General features: G+C 43.1%; 1 protein-coding gene across 7 annotated transcripts in view; it reads right to left on the bottom strand.

Moving 5' to 3' along the window:
• Nucleotides 1-25914, bottom strand: part of ELMO1 (engulfment and cell motility 1) — a 533506-nt gene that overhangs the window by 317839 nt on the left and 189753 nt on the right. For 6 of the 7 annotated variants that reach the window (XM_046020713.1, XM_046020712.1, XM_046020711.1 and 3 more), the window contains 6 exons: nt 25147-25246; nt 17254-17405; nt 15055-15133; nt 9639-9689; nt 6541-6663; nt 4716-4847 (listed from right to left, as the gene is read on the bottom strand). In XM_046020713.1, the coding sequence (XP_045876669.1) occupies nt 4716-4847; nt 6541-6663; nt 9639-9689; nt 15055-15133; nt 17254-17405; nt 25147-25246 (637 nt within the window). Of the gene's footprint in view, nt 1-4715; nt 4848-6540; nt 6664-9638; nt 9690-10689; nt 10735-15054; nt 15134-17253; nt 17406-25146; nt 25247-25914 lie in introns of all 7 variants that reach the window. The other variant, XM_046020719.1, reaches the window with a different exon arrangement.

Here is a 25914-nt window from a genome sequence, read left to right as displayed (position 1 = left end):
TGGGTCCTTGCTAAGATTGGAGGAACTGCCCTTCCCAGGGTTAGCTAATTCCTAGCCATAGGAAGCATGCATTTCATGTGCAGACTCTCCAATCCAGATCCCAAGCCCCAACATCTCCTTTATTAGGGTTTTGCACTTTGGCCCATTGTCCCCCTGCCCTCATCACCACAAGATAGACAGCTAGGGGCAGCCCCTATGCTCCAAAGTCCAATGAGATTATTCAAACTGACCAATCTTAAACCTGCCTACCTTATCTTGCCTTGCTTTTTTCATGGAAACCACAACAGAGGCTCTAGTCCACGTTTCCCCCTCACTCCCTCTGTCTCTTGACGCCCCTCAGTGCTTGTCCCTGTGCCCCATGTGGTGCAGCACGCTCCCTCTCTTGAGAACTGTGAGTAAATACATTACGTCTTCTCCAGGTGTGGCCTTCCTATAAGAAAACACAATCAAACCTACACTTGAAAAGAGAATCTTAATTCTGAAGTCATCTTTTTCTCATGACCTTTTTTCACTTTCACATTGTAGTAACTTTCCTCTTTTAAGACAATCCGAAAATGTTAAGGGAAATATTTATCAAAACTTCTCATATTAGAACATATTATACTGTTCAGAAACAGTTTATTTTAAAAAATGAGTTTATTGGGGTACCTGGGTGTCTCGGTGGGTTAAGTGTCCAACTCTTGATCTCAGCTCAGGTCTCGAGCTCAGGGTCATGAGTTCAAGCCCTGCATTGGGCTCCACGCCCAGTGTGGAGCCTACTAAATTCATCTAAAATGAGTTTGTCTGGGGCCCAATCAAGCTAAAGGAATGGGAAAGAAAAGGCATTTAGGAAAAAAACAAGAACAACAGCCTTGTCCAACTTCAACATCTGCCTTGGTTCAAGGGCAATCACAAAAATGAACTACAAATATGTCCTTTGTAATGACTGTCCAACAGACCGAACGGAGGTAAAATTCACAAATAGAGAAGCTACTAATCTGACATCAAGACAAACTCTGAAGGATCTCTGGCCAGGAATGCAAGTCTTCAGAGTATGAAAACCATTTTGCACAGTTCTTGGTTATTATAATCCGCAAGGTACAGTTTGTATTCAGGCATTTCCCCGGTTTTCAAAATAAAATCATTCTAAATAAGGGAATCTGCCTTCCATCACCTTGAGAACTACCTGCGTCCTCACCCTCTTATTTCTAATAAGAACAGCATCATCCCAGATAACCAGGACCCCTCCTCCCGCCTGGGCACCTGCAAGTCCCTTCTGCAACTAGAGAATCATTAACTGAGAGATCTTAGAAGATTAAGCAGCTTTGTTTTAGAAGCAGGTGCTTTTCTGTATTATGACAAACCGTAATACACCATTTAACCGCTTTAAATTGAGATTTCAGAATTATTTCATCAGAAGAATCTGCTCTGTCAGGAGGCTGTGCTGGGAAGGAGTGTAAGGCCATCTGCCTTCTCAAAGGTGCTGTGCTTAATTATCCTTTAACAACTGCCCTGCTTGCCTTGTTGGAGCAACTGCCCCTTCTCCTTTGGAAAACTGAAAAGGTTGCCTGTGATTTCCATGATATGTTTTCTGCAAAAAGCAAAGAAGGGAAGCACTATCAGATGATCTTTGATGACATTCCAACGACCCTGAAATACACAAACAGCTGCACAACTGAGGAGCCTGCTGCCCAAACAGGTTCAACAACTGGCCGGATGGTCCAACGGCTGGTAACCAGGAAAGACAGAATTAAAATCTAGGCCTACTCGACTCCAAAAACCTGTCATTTAACATCTCTTGGGCACTGCCTACTTGGAAGACGGGAAATGAGAAAGAACAATCTTCGTCTTATGAATTGAATTTCTTTTCAACGAGATCCAAAAGATTATCCAAACCTCAATTGCTCCTAAAGGAGGCAACAGGAAGGAGTTCATTAAGGGAATAGGCAAGATTATTCCTCTTTCAGAAGCACAAAGAGAATTCTGCATCTGGGCAGCTTACAACATCTAGAGATTTTACGGCCCACTTCCAGCATTTTTGCACGATGGCCTCTAGGTGGCGTAACGAGCACGTGATTCCATTCGCCAAGGCTTGTCTGTTCCGGCTGACTGGGCATTCAAAACTGAGTATCTCTGCTCCTCAAGGCTGTTGGAAATTTTCCACCATTAGAAATCATTACTAACTAGTCTTTCCAATTTCTCAACTCTTCTGATGCAAGCTCGTGGCTTGGAAGAAATTTTAGGGGAAGGACTAAAACAGAAAACTAAAAAAAAGAACCATGGAAAAATAAAGGAAACCAATGCTCTCTTTTTGGTTATTCTAGGTTCCAGGTCTTTGCTTTTGCTAAAATGACTTTTCAAGTCCTTTGAAAGGAGGCCACATAAGAACAAAAGCCTTAAAACCACATCAAATTAGCTTTCAGTTAAAAAATACATTGTTCCCAAACTACTTGAAGCAGAACGCTCAGCGGACACTGAAAACTAAGACGGAGATACACTCTATTAGTCAGCTGTGGAAGGAATGAACACCACGTTAACACAGACGGAGCTACCCTGAGAAAAGTCACTCCGACTTTGGCCCATGAGATATTCTGATGACTTCACCTAAAACATGAAAATAAAAAGGGCGACGTTTCATACCTCCCACCCCCATTACATATACCATTCCTAGAGATCGGGAATAATCCCAGGAACCTGTAAGAATCCGAATCCCAGCAGGTGTTCTTCCCCCAATGTCCCCTCTCCCCTCCATCCTTCAGGCACACAGCCAGAAGGAGACATGACACTGTGCATTTGGGGATCCAATCGTCCCCAACTAGGACGTGGGGCAAAGAGACACAGTGAGTCCTGGGGGCACTCTGGATCAAGAACCAGATTTCTGTGTTTTCTACACAGTTCAAATGCACTGGAAATCCAGGTGGTAGCGGAGGAAGACAAGGAAATGGGAGTAACTCGAGCATAGCCTACACCCAGGCTCTCCACTGGGACAGGGTATCAGAATCAATCAGGCGCATTTTGAAATACACATGACTTGATCTCTTCCCAGGTCATTTTGATATGACTGGACGGCAAGAGAGATTGGGTGATTTTGCAAAGCTTCCCACGTGATTTGTACAGGCCTTATTCAAGACACAAAAGTAAAACCTGGAAAAAAACTGGGTGGGGAGGTAGGATGTGAGCCGCATGCACACTCCTCAGCTATATCCCCGATAAACGGGCTCTGCTAACACACAGGTGGGTAACCACAGAGCTGGGGACCACCGGTTAGCCTTGACCACCAATACACGTCAAGTACAAGGAGCTCTCACCTGGCCCCGTGACCATGACACTTTGTGCTGAAATTTTTCAAAAAATAGATTCTACTAAAAAATGTAAATGGAATGTCAAAATATGAGATATGATGATATAAGAATGATATCACAGTACCTCTATAAAGTAAGTTGCAAAGCAGAATACATTTGACAAGTATTCTTATTAGAAAAGATATATTAAGACTATCACCATGAAAACAATAAATAATCAGATTTTTTTTAACTTTAGGAAACATTGGATAGATTAAAAAATATAGCCACTCTGATCCACTGGGTTAAAGTGGAAATGACTCAGTATGGAAAACAAGTTGGTAAATATCAACCACCTTAAAAATAAATGCCACAAATTTAATGATAATAATAGCATGATCATGGATACACATAAATACTGGGCGGCAAAGATGTCAATTTCAGACTTATGGTAACTTCCAGACACTGAATTACTCAGGAAGAGGGTTTGGTTACATACACTGTAGTCCAATCACAAAATGAAAAACTTCTCAGTAATGGGAAACAATACATGTTAATATGGAAACATTTCCAAAGACGATCCCCATGAAAGACAGGGCTTCCCAAATAATATACAAAGCATGATACGGATATATATAAAGATTAATATATGTGTGTGTGTGTGTGTGTGTGTGTGTGTGTGTGTGTGTGTACTAAAGAAGAGTGCATTTGCAATGACAAAGTAATGCCTAATGATTTCTAATCACTGAAGCCAAAATCTCATTTCTGGCCACTTAAGATGCCAGCCAAAATGGAAACCTAATTTTACACCCTTAGATGTTGACATTCATTAGCTCAAAGTCACGGGAGAAATGTCACGGTGATAAAGGCCGGAACGGAACCCAAGTAGAAACAGAACAACAGATTATGTTCAGGACAAGCAGTGTTCTGATTTGCAAACTGGAAAAAAGGAAATCGAGGAGCTGTCCTACTAAGGTCCGTAACAAGACAAAACTTTCAGGAAAGGACAAATTGCATAAATCTCATCGTGACTACGTTTCAGGAGACCCTCAATTTGATTTTGATAGGAAATCCATGTATGTCAGTGATCCAAACACTAACCCCATAACAACATCTATCCCGCAGTTGCCATCGCCCATGTACTTCGAATAGAACCTGAAGCATCTTGTGATGCGGAGTTAATGAAATCTACATGCATTCCGGGCTCACTACACTTAATCAGAACTGAATAAACAAACTCCGTATTAGTCACACTTAGGCAAGCTATCCCGCTGCACTGCAGCCAGAAGAGATTTTCACGGGATCCTGTTGAAACCAGCTAAACATCTGGAAAATGTGGAAACTATTCCGCGAGGCGCTCGAGGACCACACGCTCGGAGGAGAAATGGGTTTCTGCGACTGAGGTCAGACCCCTGATGCTGGAAGGACAGCGCTTACTGGCGATAGCTTACTTACAATGAAGCCAAGTTTTTTATAATCCCGGGTGTACATGGACTTGCGTTTCTCCATGCTGCCGCTGCTGTTATTAGGTTCAGACTCTGCATCAAAAGCGATTCTTCGAAGTTCAAATATGATGTCCCTCTGAGCCTGAGGGCATTCGGGAGAAAAAAGAGAGGAGGGAAGAGCTGCTTTCATTGTGTGACATTACAGGTACTCCCTCTTTCCCCAGGATCTAAACGAATCACTGCTTTCAGGCTGAAGAAAAACAGATGAAAGACAACGGATGTCCCAACATAGGGCTCCACATCATTCCCCTGCCACTCTCCCTGCTGGTCAGCCCTGGCTTCATCCCACGATTATCCTCATGGCCAAGTCGTTTGGAATACTTCGGTCAATTACCTAGATGTTCGAAATGACATCCCAAATTGGATGGAAGTCTTGGTTCTGGAGATTTCCACACTGGCCGAGCCAAAGTGAGAGGCACGTGCAGGTTTACAAACAGCGTTCAAGTGACAAGAGATCTCTACCACCACTAAGAAGTGACTACATGGAAACAAACCCTTAAAAAATGGCTGCAACGGTAATTATTTGGTCACATCTATTTTACCACAATAAGAAAAAATATATATATGTATATATGTTTTCAATAAATAGAAGGAAGCTTTTCCAAATGGGGAGGGCCGTTCCACATTAAGATGCAAGGCCTTCCATCACTAGAAGTGGTAAGCTGACAGTCTCCTCTCTCTGGGATGATTACACTTGGCCTTGCCAAAAGTCCGGGGCACGTTGGACAGCCTCTCCAAGCCTCTCCATCATTCTTAATCGCGTGGCCTCGTGCCATGGACGAAGGGCTGCGGCAGTTACACACTCCCCATGTGGGGCTCACATCTGCGATAGATCAGGCCCTCACGTGCCAGTAATGAGTGTTTTCCTTTCCAAAGCTGCAGCACTGCTTAAGTTGAAAATGGGTTATGGCAGGGCCCCCAGCTGTTTCCTCTCAGTCTGTCCTCACACAGTAAAGTTCCCCCAAAGCCTTTTGGATGGAGGCATAACCTTTCACACACAACCACCAGAGGCCTACAGAGAATTAAAACAAATAGCCAACTGACACAAATGCAAGCCCAGAAATCAGGTGTAACCTAGGAACTGCCCGCCTCCCCCCAACTTCTCGGCACTGAGCACTGGAGAATGGAAACTAATTCCTCAAGCTGTATCAGGATCACACAGGGCAACCAAATGGCCCAAGTTGTCTGGGAACTTGACTCCAAAGCCATTACCATTACAGGTATGGGGACTAAGGGCCAAGATTCATGGCCATGTGACATTAGGCTTTCTTAACCAACAAAGGAAAAACATGCATGTATTTGATGTAAAATGAAATAATCCCATCTGCTTTGTTCTCTGAGTCCAAGTTCACCTAAATTTTAAATACATCCACCCCCACCAAGTTCTGGGGTGTGTCCGTTAAGGGTCTGACTTCAGCTCAGGTCATGATCTCAGGATCCAGGAATCGGGCTTTGAATGAAGCTCCCTAATCAGTGGAGAGTCTGCGTCTCCCTCTGCCCCTTCCCCTGTTCGTGTGCTCTCTTTCTCAAATAAACTTTTTTTTAAATCTTAAAAAAAAAAATATATATATATACATACACACACACACACACACACACACACACACACACACACACACACATATGTATGTATATGTATTCTCCCGAGTTTTAAGATGACAATAAAACAACATCATCATCTACAAATTCCTGGTTTGGTAGTAGTCCAATAAAAGATCTTTAATAACCACTTTCTCTCCCATATGTGCTTTTGCTGCTGTCTCGTTGGCACTCACCTGGTCCTGGGGGTCCATCTTGGTCATCATCCTGTCTTCCAGAAGGTTAAACGTAAGCACCTGAAGCACGTACAGCTGGTGTGCCATTTCGTTGTTGATGGCTCTCTGAGCTCGGATGACATGCTGGGGAGATGGTTCAGAAATAATGGTTTTGTTTTTTTTTTTTTTAAGGAAGAAAAAGCCAGCAACAATTAACCCCTGTCATTATGCCAAGAAGAACCCCAGAAGTCTTCACTTGGAGGCCCGGGAAATATAGGTCTGTGGGACCACCCTTCAGAAGAAAGGTGAGGATGTGGGTGATTTTAGAGCTTTTCTTTACATTCCAGGGCCCAATAAAGTTCCTGATGGTTAGGCCAGAATCCAGGTAAAGACCAGCTCTCTGCAACAGGGAGCAGAAGAAAGGCACTGGAAATGCACGGGTGACTGCAGCTCTACAAACCGAAAACGTGTGCCTGACATGAGAGCATCCTGAAGAGAGCTGTGGATTTCTACAACAGAAACCCTCCTTGCACGCAGCAGAGGAACAAATTATGCATACGTGTTGTAAGCAATTTTGCCATCCTCTTACCCTACAACTGTCTCCAACAGGTGATCCAGCTTCTAGGTGGAGAAATGTTTTAGAAGCAACACAAAAGAAAGCAAAGTATGAATCAGGCCTGCAGTTCATTCGCCGTGGCAACTATCCAGAGAACACCACCACCACAGGCAATGAGCTAATTCATGTGCAGAACTTTGCTCTCCTGCTAACAATTAAATGAAAAACAAAATGACCCTTCCCCTCAGAAACAGAACCAAAATGGAACAAATGGAAAAGAAATGGCAGGAGACTAGACATGGGGGCAATTGCCCCCACCGGAGTGGGGTCAGAAAGGAGATTGAACACCTCTAGCAGAGACCAAGGTTGTGCCTTAAAAACGCCAAAGGACGGGATCAATATGATAGTTTGAATGTGCTACACCCAACCATGTCCTGCCATTTGAAAGAATTTTCTTGAGATGTCCCAAAGCCAGCATGTACTTGGACTCCACACCCTGGCTGCGAATACCATGTCAAAAGAGCCAGTTAAAGAAGAATGGGGCGGAGGGGCACCTGGGTGGCTCAGTGGGTTAAAGCCTCTGCCTTCGGCTCAGGTCATGATCCCACAGTCCTGGGATAGAGCCCCGTATCAGGCTCTCTGCTTAGCAAGGAGCCTACTTCCCTTCCTCTCTCTCTGCCTGCCTCTCTGTCTACTTGTGATCTCTGTCTGACAGATAAATAAATAAATAAACCTTTTAAAAAAAAAAAAAGAGGAGGAGGAGGGGTAGGGAGAAGAATGAGAAATGGAAAAAAGTCACTGAACCAAGGTAACGGGGCTGATGGGGGTGGGAAGCTCAGCAGTGAAATGGGGAGTGGCATGAAACACCATATCCTCCCAATTTCAGAACAGAATGTCAATTCAGAGTATATGTTTCATATCCGAGGTGTATAGGCCATCTATTTTATTAGCAACTCAAAGGTATCTTCACTCCAAGTTTCTGCCTGAGAATAGCCCCCTGGAACTTCCAGCCATCAAAGTCTCACAGTAGAAATCCCATAGAAGCCAACTGATCTTCCAGGCACGGGGGCTATAGCCATTCTATCCGGCCCATCGCCCGGCATTCCAACTCTGACTGCCACACCCAGGTAAGAACAGCAGGCTGGACCTTAATGTAACATCTCTCACCCTACGTCTCCCCACCCTCCTCCTGTCCCACAGATACCTTCACTGTACCACACTCTAACATTACGCTTTCTGCTCGCACTAAGAACCACGGTAAAGATTAACCGTGTTATGAATCCTTCTGCAACTTCTACCAAACCATTCTTGGACCAAGAATCTATCCGAATGCTCTACCAACACCCACTTCATAGCCCAGGTCCAGGGGGAGAAGTATGTCATCCCCGAAGAACCGGGGTACCTCTTTTATCAAGCAACGAAAATTACACTCATATGTTTCTTTTTATCCTTGTCAGCCAGGAAGTTCAAAATCAAACTCGATGACAAATTGTAGTCATTGCTATGGGCTTTGGATTCTAGAATATTTATTATGTTTGCCCTTATAAGGTTTTAAGTTTTCAACAGCCTCACTGTATTGGAGTGTGTGTGTGTGTGTGTGTGTGTGTGCCCGCGCGCACGCTTGTGTGTGTGATTGTAAGCTAGTGGAACTCCTCTTTGAAATCACAGAAACAGAAATTGCCTCTTTGGTAAGCTGGGAATCAATCACATGTGCTTCCTTCAGTCTTTGGTTAAAGTCAAATAGCGGGTAAGGCCTCAGGAAATCACGCCATTTGATTTATTTCTAAACATTCACCGCATAAAATGCTGGACTTCTTTTCCACTGACATTTCAGGTCACTTGCACATTGCAGTTAACCAGTGGATTCCACGTATGTCTTTTCTGTCTGTCTCATGCAAAGGGGCCCAGGGAAGTGATGGTCAGAGTTTCAGAGCCTCTGTCAGAGTCTGACAGGCCTCCAGTTAGCTTCCTCATTAAAAGCGGTGTAAGCTCACACCAGTGGATTTTTTTAAAGTCATAGAGCCCCTGATTTCCTAAATGCAAAGCCAAGGTGATGGTGAGGGGGGCTGGGTGGCTTAGTCCGTTAAGCATCTGCCTTCGGCTCAGGTCATGACCCCAGGGTCCTGGGACTGAGTCCCACATCCAGCTCCCTGCTCAGCAGGGAATCTGCTTCTCCCCTGCCTGTGCTCTCTCTCTCTTCTTCATGTTCTCTCTCTCAAATAAATAAATAAATAAATAAAATATTTTAAAAATTAAAAAAAAAATAAAGTGACAGTGAGTGTATAAACCTGGCCCACTGGGAGAGATTTCTACTCCTTCCTGCCAGAACGTCTTCCCAGGGCCGTTCCGGACACCCCTCCTTCCAATCCTATGAGACCGTTCCTGTGGGAAAGCCTCGTTCATCCCAATTCCAAAAGCACACTTCTTCCTCCTTGCTAGTTACTATTGCTCGTCACAGAAGCAAGTCACAGAACAAACCACAAACTGAAGCCGCAAGGGGAGATAAATGAATGCCCCGAGCCATTCCTGCCCAACAAGGTGGTCACCCCGCACGGGTACTCACTGTTAAAATGATGGAACGCAGCTGCTTCTGAGCCAAAATATTCGCCATCTCCTGTTGATGAAAAACACACCCACACAAAACCTTAGGTTAGAAAAACACATTTCCACATGGCCTCAAATGACTTTCTCCTGAGGGTGCTACCTAACTGGATATCAGCAGTATTTCTTTCGGAAGAACAGACTCCAGCAGGCAGAAGTATTCAAATTGCTCTTTGAATATTCTGCTTAGACAACAGAGCTTTGTCCAAAAGCAAAGGAAGGAAATCTGGTACCCGCAAACTTCTCGTTTTTTTAGGAATTTCCTCCTTCCAGAAAAAAGTGAGCGTTGAATAAAAAGCAAATACTCTGGATAAAGGCAGTGGTTCTCCATTCAAAAGGCTCATCAGCTTTTCTTAGACTATAAGAAGACTTAGACTTAGACTGTGCAGAGAGGTTTACTAGGAAATGTGCCTGCACCCCAGTGTTGGAGCACCATCACTGTAAGTCTCCAAGTCTTCCAAGAGCCACATCATCTTAATTTGTGCAAAACCAAAGAATGAGTGGTACATACCCCAGGGTTTGAGAATAGTCTATACAAGTCAACTGTGGGGTGCTTTAGGAAGGGACAAATATGGAAGGAGGGACTCCAAGAGTCCACACTCCACATTGCTAGGACTCATTTCTGTAAGTTGTATTTGGGGCTTTGGCCTGCCTAGCACAGAGCGTTTGCAGGTGACTTTAGTAAAAGAAATGATTCACAGATACTCTTTCTATATATCGAGCCATAGATATGAAGCTGAAATTATAAAGTTGGGTACAGCCTTGGTGCAAACATTGTAAGCTAGTGGAAAAAATACTGCTCATATTCAGGAAGGCACTTGAGTGTTCTTTTGGCGGGGAGGGGCTCTTCCTGAGTAGAGAAGAAACTAGGCTACGATTCGAAACCACAACCATGAATTCAATCATGGCGAAAATAAACTCGCAGGAAGCAAGGAGAGCCCAGACACGCGGGCGGGAAGTGCGAGGGGGGACACGCAGGCAGGTCGGGGCGGGAGCAGAAGGTGGGGACTTACAGTCAGAGGACAATCAAGGATGTCAACACTGCTCTCTACACCAACCTAAGGGTGCCATCGCCACCACAGAAAGGAAAGCAAGCAGGAGAGAAGAAGGGATGGAAATTCAGAGCACTCTGTTAGCAGTTACAACTTGATGTTAACACCCCTGCTCACCCACTGCCTGGGAGAAAAGTGCACAAATACCGTGAGGTGTTCCGAGACACCTTCCACTCTGCTGACAACAGGAAAGCAAGGACAAGGACGCATTCAGAAACAAGGGAAATGGCAATCTGGAAGGAACCTGTCTTTCCATGGTCCCCAGAAAGTGGGGCTTGCTTCTGAAAGCAAATGGAAAGGTCCACTTTTTCCCCCGGACCCGATGAAAAACAAAGGGACCAAAGGATCCTATGGATCTTTTCATTTATTTTCTTTTATAAAAATGAAATTACTGCCTGGCACGTAAACAAAAAGAAAAATATTCTCCGTGCCTGTTTTAGCCTATTGAGTTTTGGAATTTTAAAATAAGTTATAAAGGACAATATAGTTCCAATATGTACGGCAATTGTTGTAATTATCTTTGACATTGTTTCTCTTCTTCGTAAGACCACGGTCGCCTTAGGGGCACAGAGACTGTCCTTTTCATCTTTGTGTTCCTGTTCCCAGAGCACTATGTCTAACATAGAGCAGACAGTAAATGTTTGGTGGAAAATCAAAGAGTAATTTCTACTATCCTCCTAAGGAACAGAGAAGCTTGGTTAGAGAGAAAATAGAAAAATCCTTGTGTACATCATGTATTTGTTAGTGTTCAATATTAGAAAACATTCTGAGTAAACTTGAGGCTCCATGGAGAATATTTTATACTATCACGATGATATAAAAGTATAGATAGATATAAATATGGATATAGGGAGATTGACATGGAAAGATGTTCACAAAATCCTGTTTAATTTTAAAAGCAGTAAAAAATAGCTAAACAGTGTGAGTAGTATGATTCCACCCAGTGAAGAAAGTTATGCAGGAATAAGAGTCTTTGGCCAGAACAAACCAGAGCCACACAATGTGACTAACTGCGAGGGTTCTATGCTTGGGGCATGCACTTAGAGGAGTCTTTCAAAATTCCTCCTCTGAATCTGTATTTTCTGATTTTGCCACCAAATCTTTTAACTTGTAAAAAGGTTTTTTAATAATGCTTATGAAAATCATAAATATATGTAGAGAAATTTGGAAGGGACCTCACCAACATGTTTGCCATGAGAACAGTAATATAATGGCAAGGAGTTGTGAGGGAAAGGATCCATTTGCCCCATCTCTGCAAAACAAACACTCCTTCCCTTCATTTGTGCAGAAAAAGGGAGAATGTCCCACATCCAGGAGGTGGGGAAGCAGGACATTCCATTCCACCCCCTTACCGGAAAGCCCCCAGTGGGCCTTGGCAAAGCAGGAAGTTCTACCCCAGCCCTCAACACACCTGTCCCTCTACAAACCCCATGCTCTCTCAGTAAGGCCCACTGAGTGAATGCAAAACAGAATTATCACTCCGGTCTGCCTGCCAAGTAAAAATATCTGACCATGGTGGCATTTTTCTTCAGGAAAAGCAGAAATAGGTGTTTCAAATCCATCCATCCAAATTCATTTCATACATTTTGAAAAATAAAGAAAAACCCAGATAAATGGAGTCCTACCAATGGTGCCTGGCCCAAAGTCGGGAAGAGAAGTTGAAACAAATGAAATTTTTTTCACTGAAGTGGAATTTATCCAATGTCCTAAGGCTTTAAAAAAAAATAAATAAAGCTGTTCCTGTAAATCCAATAAATAAATGTTTAGATTATATTTTAATCTAATTGGAGTGAGAAAATGGGCTTGGTGTCTTTCAGGTTCCAGGGAGTTTTTCACTCAGCAAATACCAGAGAATTCTCTGGGTGGCGACTCCCGGACCATGGGGTGCTCTACAGAGTAGAGCCTAGGTGGGACTCTGAGCGGCTCCTTCCCTTCCTTACTCCCTCGGACTCTCAATTTCCACTTTTGAAAAGAGGCAAAATGACGCTTTCTAGTGATAGAAGAATAAAGTGAAATAAGGCACAAAACACTGAACACTGAGCTTGGCACAAGGCAAACTCTCCGAGTATCATCGCGGATGGCAGGCTTTGCTAAATTTTCCTCTTTACCCCCAAAATTCAGAACGTTTAATTTTCCACAAGAAAAGCTGGTAACAACACAGAATATAACCCACATGACAAACCCAACTAACACGGTCTTCTGTTTTGCAGGTTCCACTAACCTTCAGAAAATAACATCAAACTTTTCTTCAGATGAACTTGAAATCAGTTTTTTAGAGCCAACTCTCGCTTAACTCACTGAAAACTATTTTTTAAATTAAAAATCAAAATACTCCTTGTCTTGACAAACAATAGGCAGTGATTCATCTTTAATTCAACACAATTTAAAAAGTTCAAGTTAATTTTCTGTGTTGTTACTATTTTTATTTCAAAGGCTAAATTAGAGTCTAGATATGCTTCTGTATGATTACAGACACTCCATCTTTCTTAGTTGGATTGTTTTCTTAAATTATCCAATGTTATCAGACTATCCTTTGTGATTTATTATCTTTACAGCGGTAGATTGCCAATTGGTGTCGTCTCAGTCAGATATTTTCTAATTTTCAAAAAATAAATTTTGATTCACAGAATCCAAACCTAATGTTACACTGATATGCCATTATGTTTCACGGTGATCGTTACTCTGGAGTCAGCACAGATTGGCATCTGGTTCGCGATTTCTCTGTGGTTGTGCAAATCTAATTCAGTAGATTAACAGTAGTTCTTGGTGTAAGAGGCAGAGGCAAAGTGTACACATCTTACTGATGTCTAGATCCAGGGATCCAAATAATTGCAGTTGGGGTGGGCATGAGTTTTTGCTTCCTCTAATCCAAGCTCTTCCTCCATAGGGGAAAGAAAAAGCCCATGAGGTCAGACCAGATGGCAGCTACTGCTTCAGCCGGGTGTCCTTGGTCCGGCCAGCAGAAGAAGGATCAAGCTTCTCCAGGGCTATGTCAGGAGTACAAGCATATGAGCATGCTGTCAGGCAGTTTGCTGGGCTGCTGGAAGTTATCATGAGGCCAGCATTTAGATTTAGATATAAAAAGAACAGAGCCGGGGCGCCTAGGTGGCTCAGTGGGTTAAGCCTCTGCCTTCAACTCAGGTCATGATCTCAGGGTCCTGGGATCAAGCCCCACATCGGGCTCTCTGCTCAGCAGGAGCCTGCTTCCCCCTCTCCCTCTCTGCCTGCCTCTCTGCCTACTTGTGATCTCTGTCTGTCAAATAAATAAATAAAAATCTTAAAAAAAAAAAAACAAAACAACAACAACAACAAAAAAACAGACCCACCTAGGATTTGACCTGCAAAACCATACTTAAAAATCCAGCCTGAAGCATAAGGCTTAGGGAGGGCCCGCACCTCCTGGCTCCCGCAGAGACACAACCCAATACACAGGAAACAATAAAGTCACTCCATTCGTGCAGACATAGCCCCAGGAATGAGCAAACAATCTGAATGGAAAACAAACCAGAAACCCTCACGTTTAGTCACTGAGGTTTAAAATCCTTGGCGATGATATAATAAAACGAAAAAACCATGAACGGACTTTGAAGGGCAAGCTATATTCCAAGACACAAAATTCCACTTCCTCTACACCCTCTCTACAAGGATCCTTTACCTCATTGCAGAAGAGCCACAGAGCCACAGACAAAGGAGAGTATCGAAGGATGGGTTTCACATGGGTACATTTAACGGGTTCCCTTCTCTTGTCTGCACAGAGAAAGGCAAATGGGTTGCTCACCCCCCCTGCCCACATACAGACACGGACAACAGAAATATCATGGAACAAAGAGCCTCCCTGACTTAGGAACAGTTATCTCAACCAAGGGCAGCGAACTGTGTGGTCCTCCTCCTGTCCTTTCCATCTAAACTTCCGTGGGCGAAACGGGACACCTCTCGGGGTCTCAGTATCTTCATCAGGAAAATAGGGACAATACCTCCCTTGCCCTAGGGAGCATTCAATGGCATGACCGAAGATCTCGGGACTTCTACCTCTGCTGCCCCCCAAGCAGCAAGGTTTTCATTTTTTATGTTTCGAGCTCCTGTGTTGGGTTTCCTTCGATGCAAGGGCTCTGCCTCTGGAACATTCCTAGCATTCTTCCTAGGACAAGGGCTTGCGCATCTCCACCTACTTCCCACTGGATCTGTGAATGACTCCAGGCTGGCCAGCCAAGCTGCCGGGCAGCAGGGAGGCCCAAGGAGTCCCCAGGATGGGAAGGAGAGGGCACTCTCTGCCCCCAAATTTGCCAGCCCTGAGTACAGTCTTAGGACCAAAGAAATGCAACTTACCTGCCTTCTTTCATCAGGGGCCTTCAGGAATAGTGCATTAATCACTGCAATGGTATAGGTTTGGATTTCTTGATCTGTCCTGTAAAGACCCGGAACAATACAGAAAGTCAGAACAGGCTACCTCTGAGTCAGACCATGATAAGGGTCATGATCTCCCCCACAAAAAAAGATGAGAGAGAAAGGTATGGCCCAGAAAATGCAGTTGGCAACTGAGTGAGAACATATTTCAACCATCATAAGGAAAGACACACCGTTGGCAGGGCGGGGGCGGGGGGGGGGCGCCTGTCATTCCTATTTCTAGCTTGACCATACACAGCTCAGCGGAGATCACGCAGGAAGTCCAGGTGGTTAGCCAGCTCGCCCCTTCTTCTCTAATAGGCTTAAATACATGACCCCAGGGGCTGTACGTGTGGTTGGGGGAGGGGGGACTGTGATTTTCTGTCTGATGCATGAAGCATATCTGGGACTGGACTTGGGTGTCCTTAAACCCCTGGACTTATTATAAAGGAAACTGCTTTGTCTCCATGGCAATGCTAGTACATAGTCTAAAAATCTACTTCCAAATAGAAACGTTTTAATAACAAAAAGAACAAGTTTTTATTTGTGAAATTTGCAAAACTGCTTTTCATGGAAATGAAATCAGAAATTCCAAAGGAAGCAAAACTCTCATAGAAACCACGTGGCAAATGGTAAATAAGAAGGACCCGAGGCAGAAACAAGGAGCAGCCGGTGAGCTACATTCAGAGATCATTTCGGGAGAGACCGAGTGTAGAACACAGCCTTTGGCAGGATGGAATCCAAACCCCAGTGCCCCACAGACTGGTGTGTGGATTTGCACGAGGTTGGAGGGAGGTGTCCCCAAAACAGTTTCCTCATCTGGAACACTGGGGAAGAACACACTTATTTTAAAGCACTGCTTTTAGGGTAAAATTAGTTAATGTATATAAAACCCTCAGCAAGGCACTTGCCAGATTACAAACCCCGCACTCTAGCAGAGCATGCTGTGAACGCACAAGTATGCCCTCGAGACTGAGAGAAAAGACACGGGCTATAGAACTAATACATTTCACATTCAGGGAAATGTGAAACTGGTATTATTTCGAGAGCGGTTTCACACAAAAGCATCATTTTAGAGCATGGGCTCCTTTTCCCTGAGGCCACAATCCACAGCTTTGTGTGACTTAAAATTCTACAGTCTGGTCACCCACCCCACCCCCCAAATGAAGGCAACATCTAATGTACTTCAGTAGGTTTGCCTTATAAACACAACAGCTAACATTTCTGGTACATGGAGACTACTGACTGTTCCCCCACATCCCCAGCCTGCATCCCCAACCCAAGCCAGGCCAATCAGATTTCCTCCTGAGAACGTGTAAATGCAACATGAGAGACCAGGGATGGCAGTTCCTGGGAGCCAAGTCACACCCGTGCACTAGAGGAAAGGCCTGTTGTGGCCGCTCCAAGGAGGAGCTTGGCTACTTAAGTCATTCCTGGGGTCTATAAAGTCCCCCTGGATCCTTTCGATGAATTCCCTGTTTGTGTAAGTCACTTCATGGGGCTTGTTGCCCACGTGCAACTCCACATCCTTTAATTTATGAGAAGCACCGTACAGTGACGTCCTTCTCAGGGACAACCTCACTGATTGCCTGAGTGGAGAGAAGGGAAAGAGTGCGAAGCCTGCAGCCTGCTAAGTGTTTTGTCTTCCAGCTTAAGCCTCTAGAGACAAAACACATGCATTAGAAAAGACAAAAGAAGGTCACTGTAATCACCTTGAACCTAAGAAAGAAGACTACCTTGAAAAATTCATAATTATCTATGAAAATACTCATTATAGCAGAGAAAACACTATTTTTAATGGCAAAGGAAAGACGCTGCTGAGAACTTAAGACAGCAAATTGTCCTATGATGTTAAAAGTAAAATTCTACTGATATCAAAACTGATTGCCTACGAAAAGCCAGGCACTGGGGACAGAAGGGTACCAAGAACAGGCCTGGGATCCCACCCCCTCAGCGGCGGGCCACTCACTATGCCATTAGTATGGTGGGGGATGGGTATGGTACATGGTGTGGTTAGATGCCAAATGAAGGTTCCTTTTCTACATATTTGATCAAACCAACTGAAAACCCTTCCCAAGGCTTTACGGCAGCTGTCTACCAGAATCACTTCCCCTCCCACACAGGAGGCAACTGCATGCTTACCCTTGAAGATGTGGAATAAGTTGGCCGATAGTGATCTCCTGAGCCACCTTCTGGTAGAGGTCATGGCTGTTGAGCACCATTGACTCCAAAATGGCCAAGGACCGCTGCAGGATTGAGATGTCCATGCCTGACTTGTTGACAAAACTCGCTATCTGAAAAGCCAAGGAGGACACAATTGACCACGAGCAGTAAACAGAGCACAGAAGTACAGAAGGGAGTAAGTTGAGGAAATCGGGAGCTCACTTCAAAAACACCGGACACAGGATGACAAGCATCTGGAATTACAGCAGAATTGTCAGAAACACATCAAGTCAGGGACAACTGCTTATATTACTACAAAGCACCCTTTATATCTTATTTCTATAATTCAATAATGAGCAATTCAAAAAAGAAGATGCTTCAAGGAATTATTGTTTGGTTTTTCTGGGATTTTTCTGCCAGGTTTTAGCTTTCAGGGGCAGATGATTTCAACACATACAGTGTAAGGACTCCTGTTTTCTTTGAGGCAGTAATTTCAATATATACTAATAGCCATTCCCTTCCATTCCCAGGCTACTCCTTCACCCACACGATGCATGATTTTTATGTTCAGATTATGACCCTGTTACATTCTTAAGGGACTCCCACAAATCACACTTGTCAACACAACGCAACTGGCAACTTCTCAGTCACTGGCTACTCTCATTGTTATTCCACAATGAAACACTCTCTCCCCCAGTTCTTCCAATTTCTTATGGTTAAAATAAATTCCTCTCATCTCAAATTTAGCAAATAGGAACACACTTAAATTAGCAGTGCTAAAAGTTAAAATAATAGCTTAAGCACTAAAATACATTCCCTAAGGAATTAATCACGGAGGCTTCAAACATAATAAATCACAAAGTAAGAGGGAAGTAAAATAAGGGTTAGAATAATGGATCGCAGTAACCCAAACACATGGGTATCATAAAGGTTTTATTTTGGAGGCCTCATTAAAAGTTATTACTGTCTGTTGACAACTCACACTAAAGGGCTGTTATTACATCAACATAATGACTGCTTTCTTAAAAGCTAAATAATTTGGCTCCGTAACAAATTGACATTTGCTCACTTCCCCCCTCCCCACTCCGGGTGACTCTGATTTCTTCCTTCCTGCTGTCCCCTCGGGCCCCTTCTCCTCATCCTCCTCCCCACCCCCCATCTTTGGACAAGATAAAATGCAAAGGTGCCCATGGCAATTGCAGTTACCATCTCCACTCGTTTCTAGCTAACGACTCCCTGGCGGAAGTAGGGGTAGCTGACACAGACACCAACAGCCTCTCTGCCCCCAGGTACATCTGGATCTCAGGGGTAGGAAATACAGGACAGAAAGGAGTATAGGATAGCACAGCAATATGATTATATTCCAAAACGCTATTATTTCATAACATAAAGTACAGGAAGAGTATGAGAATTTTAAGATTCTCAAAAGGCTGCTCGAGCTCCTTTCATGGCTAATAAACTTCTCCAATGTGTTTACTGTCCCCGGCAAGCCTTTGCCTTAATCCTCCCGATCTGCTCCCCTCTGTCCAATCTACCAAGCTAAGGCCATCTTTTTCTGACAAAAATCCAATTACCCTCGTCCTGAGCTCACGGTTTAACACTTTCTTTAGACCTCTGCTAAACAGAATGTTTAGCTCAACTAAGTTAGTTCCTCAACTTCCTCACCAACACCTCCTCCGCCATTTTCCATGATCCCAGCACAGTTCTGGCACTTCTTAAAAAACAGAACTCACACAGAAGTTTGTTGACAATACTTCTGATGTTCTCAGCACTAATGTCGTCTTCCATGCTCCTTTTCTTGCCCCCATTCAGTCAAAGTGAATGTACTTTCAAGGGTCCGTAGAGAATCTTCTACCTGTCAGTCAACTATCAAACTCCCTCCCTCACCCTGCAGTCTTCACACCCTCTTCTCACTCATCCATATAATATGTACTGATTGGCTGCCACAAACAGGCTTACACTGTCCTAGGATCTGGAAATAGAGACATGAGCAAAGCCCACAGGATGTTGAACTTCAAGGACCTGACAGTCTAGCAAAGACAGATAAAAAGGCATTTACTGTGAAGTACATTAATTGCTTATTCTTGGCATCCAAAAGTATAATTCCATTCAGATATTCCAACAAAGCCAAAAATTAAATGGTGTGAAAATCAATCTCACTGTCTTCTTAATCCTCCTTTCTCAATAATCACCTTTTTCCACATTTGCCATAATCATTAGTGATTCATAGTCCCAGTCCCCAGTGTTCTGTTCCTGTGAACACATTTGGGATGTCTTCCCCTTTGGTATGCATTCAGGTGTACAAGCACAACACTGGCCCAGGGTCCAGCTCATTCCTGGACCCCTAAGATAGCATCTTCTTCACCTTCTTCTCTGTTCAAGATTCCCCTCTAATACAATTTTATCCTCTACTTCCACAAATATCCTTTTGATACTATTTCCTTTCTCAAAATATATAACCAGAACTCTCAATGTTTTCTGATACAAAGTACACCTTCTGCTAATGGGTTTTAAAGTTCTCTACAAATTCTTGGCAGTCATGTTCTCAAGGGGCTTGCTCGATGTTGGTAAAATAGTTCGTGGTCTTTGCTTTATTTCAGACGTATGTGAATTCCACATACATATTCCATTTCCATTTGTCGTTTCTATATATTTCTCTTCCATACAACTAATCCCTTACCTTCATCAAAATATTCTTTAAAAATAATCTTTCCTATTAGTTCACCTCTTTTGTGATATATAGAACCTATCATTTCAACAATCCTAATGCAGGTTACAGAAGGAGCATTTTGTTGAACACAGCTGAGTACTGCCAGGCATGCAAATTATTAGAGACCTAAGTACAATTCTGGGGCCAATACTAGCCGCAGAATTTTTTTCTAAAGACTTATTTATTTGTCAGAATGAGAAAGCACAACTGGGGGGTCGGGGGGGGACCTGCAGCCCGAAGGAGAAGCAGGCTCCCCACTGAGCAAGGAGCCCCATGTGGGACTCGATCCCAGAACTCTAGGATCATAAGCTGAGTGGAAGACACACGCTTAACTGACTGAGCCAACCAGGCGCCCCATCAGTGGCATTTTTAAACTAACTTCTATCTCTTGTCTTTACGTGTCAGTTGTTTTAGCCAGACGTTTAAATGACCCAATATTGTCATCTAATGAATACTAATAACTAAGGCATCCGTGCTGACAGAGTGAACATAACAACGACTGTGGACGGGCTTCTTATTAGTGCACATACAAATCTGCCAAAAAACAAATGTTATTTTCTATATCTATTTTGAAAACCATGGATGTTAGTATAGTTATAGACCATTAAAGATTTTTGGGTTAAATTTCAATTTCTCTTGTCCCTCCACATCACCCCCCAAAAAATCAATACTGACTTTCTTTGACTTTCTATTATTCCTGGCTCCATGACGCACTTTTGGCTGATGCAGGTGACCCAGGCTAAGAGGAGCACATGCATGAAAGCAAGTCTGTACCACAAGAAAGAAGAGGGAAGAAGAGCTAGCAATAATGATATATACTACCTCTGCATGTTTCCAGACATTTAAAAATGTTACCTAAATAAGCTAGAAGAGTATTTGCATGACTTCTACGAAGTCCAGGGGCATCACAGTGTATGAATCAATGATACAAACTATTAAAAGCACATAAACACTTCTTAGAATAACTTAGAATGAAATCTTAAAATTCTTCCATGCTATCCAAAGTAGAAAGACCACAGAGAACATGCAGTTCCATTGCCCTATTTTAAAATTATCTGGGCAGCGGCCCATAAATCTTACAAGTACTGGTTTTATTTTGTTTTGTTTAGATTCTATTTATTTATTTGACAGCGAGAGATCACAAGTAGGCAGAGAGGCAGGCAGAGAAAGAGAGGGAAGCAGGCTCCCCGCTGAGCAGAGAGCCTGATGTGGGGCTCGATCCCAGGACCCCGAGATCACAACCTGAGCCGAAGGCAGAGGCTTAACCCGCTGAGCCACCCAGGTGCCCCAATCTCTCGAGTTTTTAAGAGGTAAAAATTACTGGGTCTCTACACTGAACCGGATGGTTATTTGTCCAGGCACGGAGAACACTGTGGGTCAACTAAGCCTTCCCACAGGACTAAGGTTGCAAGAGTATTTGTAGGAAACCCTCCTTCCAAGAAAAGGCCCTGGGGTTATACTTGGTTAGGGAAAACCAAATCGTAATACAGAAAGTTCCAGGTTTTTGGTGTTACTTTATTTTGTTTTGTTTTCTTTCTTTCTTTCTTTTTTTCTTTTTTTTTTTTTTTATCTTTCTTCTCCATATCTTCCCACCCTCTCCTGAAACAGCAAGCCTTTAAAACGCAACATTAGATCCTGGCATCAAGGGATTCCATGTTTCAAAATGTTTATGAAACAATGTCATTTATTGTAGACAAAGTTCGTAAACTAGAACCTAGATCTGACAGAAGAAAACAGACAGTAAGGAAGAAGACAGGGGCTGGCAGGGAAAAAATATTTCTTCAAAGTGGTATGAATTTGGCATTAACAGGAAGCCAAGTTTGGACCACAGAGATAAGCAGCTCTTGTCAGTGCATTTCCTAGTTGAGTTTTGTCGAGATAAAGCTCCATTTAAAAGACAGTTGCCTGCATACAATTCCTGGGTTGTCTAAGTGCTGAATTTGAACCAGCTAATGAATAAAAAAAAAGTTCAGCTTACAAAAACTATCAATTACAGGGTCATTATCTGATGACTACTTTTCAGATTCACATAAGGGACTGAGATCTAAGTAGCAATGCAAAGGAAAAAGAATGACCAGGAATGAGAACATGAGATTCACTAAATGTACTGCCTTTCAAGAAAATATTTAATTTCTTATTTAAACCACCAAGACTGCTAGTCTTTGCCTCCTTGGATTTTTTTTTTTTTATTTAATTTCAGTGAGTGAAAACCATTTTCTTAAGTAGTCAGATATTAAATTATTGTCATTCTTCTTAATCCCTTCTCACGTCATTTAACAAAAGACAGTTTTGTAATTTCTTTCCACACACGACTGAAATTTGACTTGAAATATATTTAAATACAATGTCACTATATTCCTTCTCTTCTTCAAGTGTTAGGGTTTTAAAAAAATGCTTCCAAAACAAATTTCATTCACTCATTTCACAGAAATGTATTAACATTTTACTCTGTGCCAGGCCCCAAGGATAAAGTCATGCAGAAAGCTGTGGTTCCAGCCTCCTGGGACTCATGGTCTAGTGGGAGCCAGTAAAAAGAACAAAGAATCCACAGAATGTGTTAAGTGTTAGCACAGGGGCACACAAGATCCAAGGAGAATGGAGAGCAGAAGAAACCACTTAACTCCATACCAGTGAGGTCGGGGAGGGCTAAACAGAGGCGATGCTTGTTCAACAAGTCTTCAGGAGCTACTTTTCCCACCACTTGAAAACACAGGTGCATGACATGGGGAAGGAGCCCTTAACCATGGGATCAATGACACTCCACTCCCTATGCCATCACTTAACCTCCCCAAGCCACTGACTACAACCTCGCCTCCTGGCCAGGAGTAGCAAGCCAGTCTGTTCTGTTCTGGAAAGGACTGCTGTGAGATCAAAAGATATTGTGGATGGGGGCGCGTGGGTGGCTCAGTCTGTGAAGCCTCTGCCTTCAGCTCAGGTCATGATTCCAGGGTCCTGGCATCGAGTCCTACATCGGGCTCCCTGCTCAGCAGAGAGCCTGCTTCTCCCTCTCCCACTCCCCCCTGCTGTGCTCTCTCATCTCTTTCTATGTCAAATAAATAAATAAAATCTTTTAAAAGAGAGGGCTATACTATGGATGAAAGCACAACACATTAAGGAATTCTCATTCAAGACAGCATTGTTTTCAGAGCAAAAGAGGCTCGAACAACAGAAAAGCGAGGCAATTTGGATATAGGAAAGAAAGGCCTGCCATAAATCCAGAATGAATTAAAATTTTTGTGAAGTATAAAAAATCCACAAAGCCCAGCATCCTCAGATTTGAACTTACTTTTCTAGATCTTTTTGCCTAGATTTGTTATTTGTGTTTATACTGCACAGCTTCCATTTCCTTGGCTTTCTCATCTAGAGTTGTTTCTTTTCTCTTCAGCAATTCGTACCACTGACTAATACAGGCAAAAAGAGGCCTTCTTTTCTAGTGTTTCCCACTAATCATCTCCTTTGGCTTGATGCCCTTACAGAAGGAAAGAGAATGCAGAGGTCTATTGAGAAGGCCCTGGGTTCCCATCAGCTCTCGTCTGAAATGCACATGCAACACATGCAAGCATCCGATCTGTGGGGCTTCCGTTCCCAACACCTCACTCAGCTGACTAGGGCTCTCCTGTCCCCTTCAGTTCAAGGCAGTATGTCTTTCATGATATGGATTAATTTCAAAAGGATAAGGAGTAACTTCACGACGAGGGGACCCAGGAGATACCACCTCAACCACATAATCAAGGTCAACGTTGCCATTACTAATGCCTATCGACATCACGTACCCCAGTACAATATGCTGACAAGGACATAATATCACTTCTCCGGTATTCTTGCCAAAAAAACACCACCTTAATTTAACCATCGGATATCAAACAAATCCAAATTGAAGGACATTCTACAAAATAACTGACTGGTACTCTTCAAAAGTGTCGAAGTCATAAAAGACCAGGAAAAAATGGAGGAACTGTCAAATTGGAAGACACTAAGGAGAAATGACAACTAAACGCAATGTGGGATCCTGGATCGGGTGCTTAACCAGACAGGACATTATTAGAAAAAAATGGCAAAGCCAAAATAAAAATGGTAATGGTATCGCACCACTGTTCACTGTACCATCACTATGCAAAACATTAACCTAGGGGAAGCTGGATGAAGGGCATATGGGAACATTCTGTATTATTTTCTACAACTTTTCTCTAAGTCTACATGATTTCAACATAAAAGGTTTAAAAAAATCAAGTGGCTCTTCTGGATTTCACTTTGACTTTCCAGCTTTTGCACAGATTCTCTGAAAGTCTTTATTTTAAAAAACTCTTCCAAGAAATCTATACTTATAAAATAATAAATATATAAATAAAAAAATAATGAATTCCAAACATCTTTTAACTGCCAATACAATAGGAAGAAAAATGCCAATACTCTTATAAATCATTTCACAATTACAGAGAGAAGAAAAATTAAGTTAATAAATAATAATGATCCATGATCCAATGTCGTATTTAGGAGTTATCAAGGCAGAACTATTTACTTGTTGTTCAAAGACTGTAAACAGAATTGTAAGTTTGCAAATATATCTTAACACAATGCAACCGCAGGGAATGGTGGGAGCTGTTCCTACACCAAGCCCACTTTTCCAGACCTTTATTAGCTTCCTCCTAAAGAAGGAGGCTCCGATCCCAGAGACTTTATTTCACTGTGATTATTAGTGAGCTCAACCTAAGAAGATGAACCCAAGCACACCCCCTTCTCTTACAACTCTGCTTTAAACTCATAGAGGTAAGAGATCAATATACTCTGCCTCTTTCCCGCTCCCTGAATACCTCATTGAGGGCAGAAGGTTTAAGAAGAACAGAAGGAACTCTGCTTAGGTCTTAAAAACAACCAAGTCCTGGACAGGGAATCCACAGGGACTGCGTCTGTGGTGTTAACAACATGACACCCTGATTTCCCTTGACTGTGGGTTCTCACGTCCCAGCCCTTATGATCCCAGTGGGGGGACAATGTCATCTCCACATAGGAGTTAGGTGTCCAGACCCCCCATATTCATTATACTCTCAACAACCACACCTACCTTTAACAGAAAGAAGCCAAAGGACACAATGACACAATATTCTCCAAAGCAGAGCAACATGAAACTAATTGAAGCCTTAGAGAAGCACAGTCTACATTACCTTCTTAATAAATGCCACTGAAAACGTATCCCAGGACACTATTCCATGGTCCATCAGCTCAACAAAGGCCGTCAGGGTGAAGGACAGCATGTCTCCAAAGCTGGAAAACACAAAGAGGGTTAATGGAGACAGGCCAAGAGCTGAGCCCAAGGACAGGCACAGAAGTGAGAAAGCTTTAGAAAAGTGAATACAACAGAATTGTGAAAGATCACTGAGATAAACAGCTGGGCTATAGGAAACGTCATCAAAAATGTGAGTCAAGGGGCGCCTGGGTGGCTTAGTGGGTTAAGCCTCTGCCTTCGGCTCAGGTCATGATCTCAGGGTCCTGGGATCGAGCACGGCATCGTGCTCTCTGCTCAGCAGGGAGTCTGCTTCCCCCTCCCTCTCTGCCTGCCTCTCTGCCGACTTGTGATCTCTGTCTGTCAAATAAATAAATAAAATCTTTAAAAAAAAAAAGTGATTTAAAGGGAATGAGGCTGGTGGGCTTTACAAAGAAAGCCAGGGCCTCAGTGGCACAGAACTGAACTCCTACTGACTCTCACTCTGAAAGCTATGTCTCACTGGGCTATTCCCTAATCTCTCTGAGCCTCTGTATTCCCAGTTGAAAAACTGAAGACTGACAACTGTTTAACACAGGACTGTTTGTACTGTACTTAATAACACGTGTAACATGTAAGTATTCAGTGAAAGATAGCTTAAAGCTTCTCAGCCAAGAGAGGGCAATGTGCTTCTTTTATTATTCATGGGTAGCTAATAATCAGAAATAAT

Source organism: Meles meles, chromosome 10, assembly GCF_922984935.1.
Source record: "Meles meles chromosome 10, mMelMel3.1 paternal haplotype, whole genome shotgun sequence".
Lineage (NCBI taxonomy): Eukaryota > Metazoa > Chordata > Mammalia > Carnivora > Mustelidae > Meles > Meles meles.
Note: the sequence above shows the minus strand (reverse complement) of the source record. Positions and strands in the feature narration are given on the sequence as shown.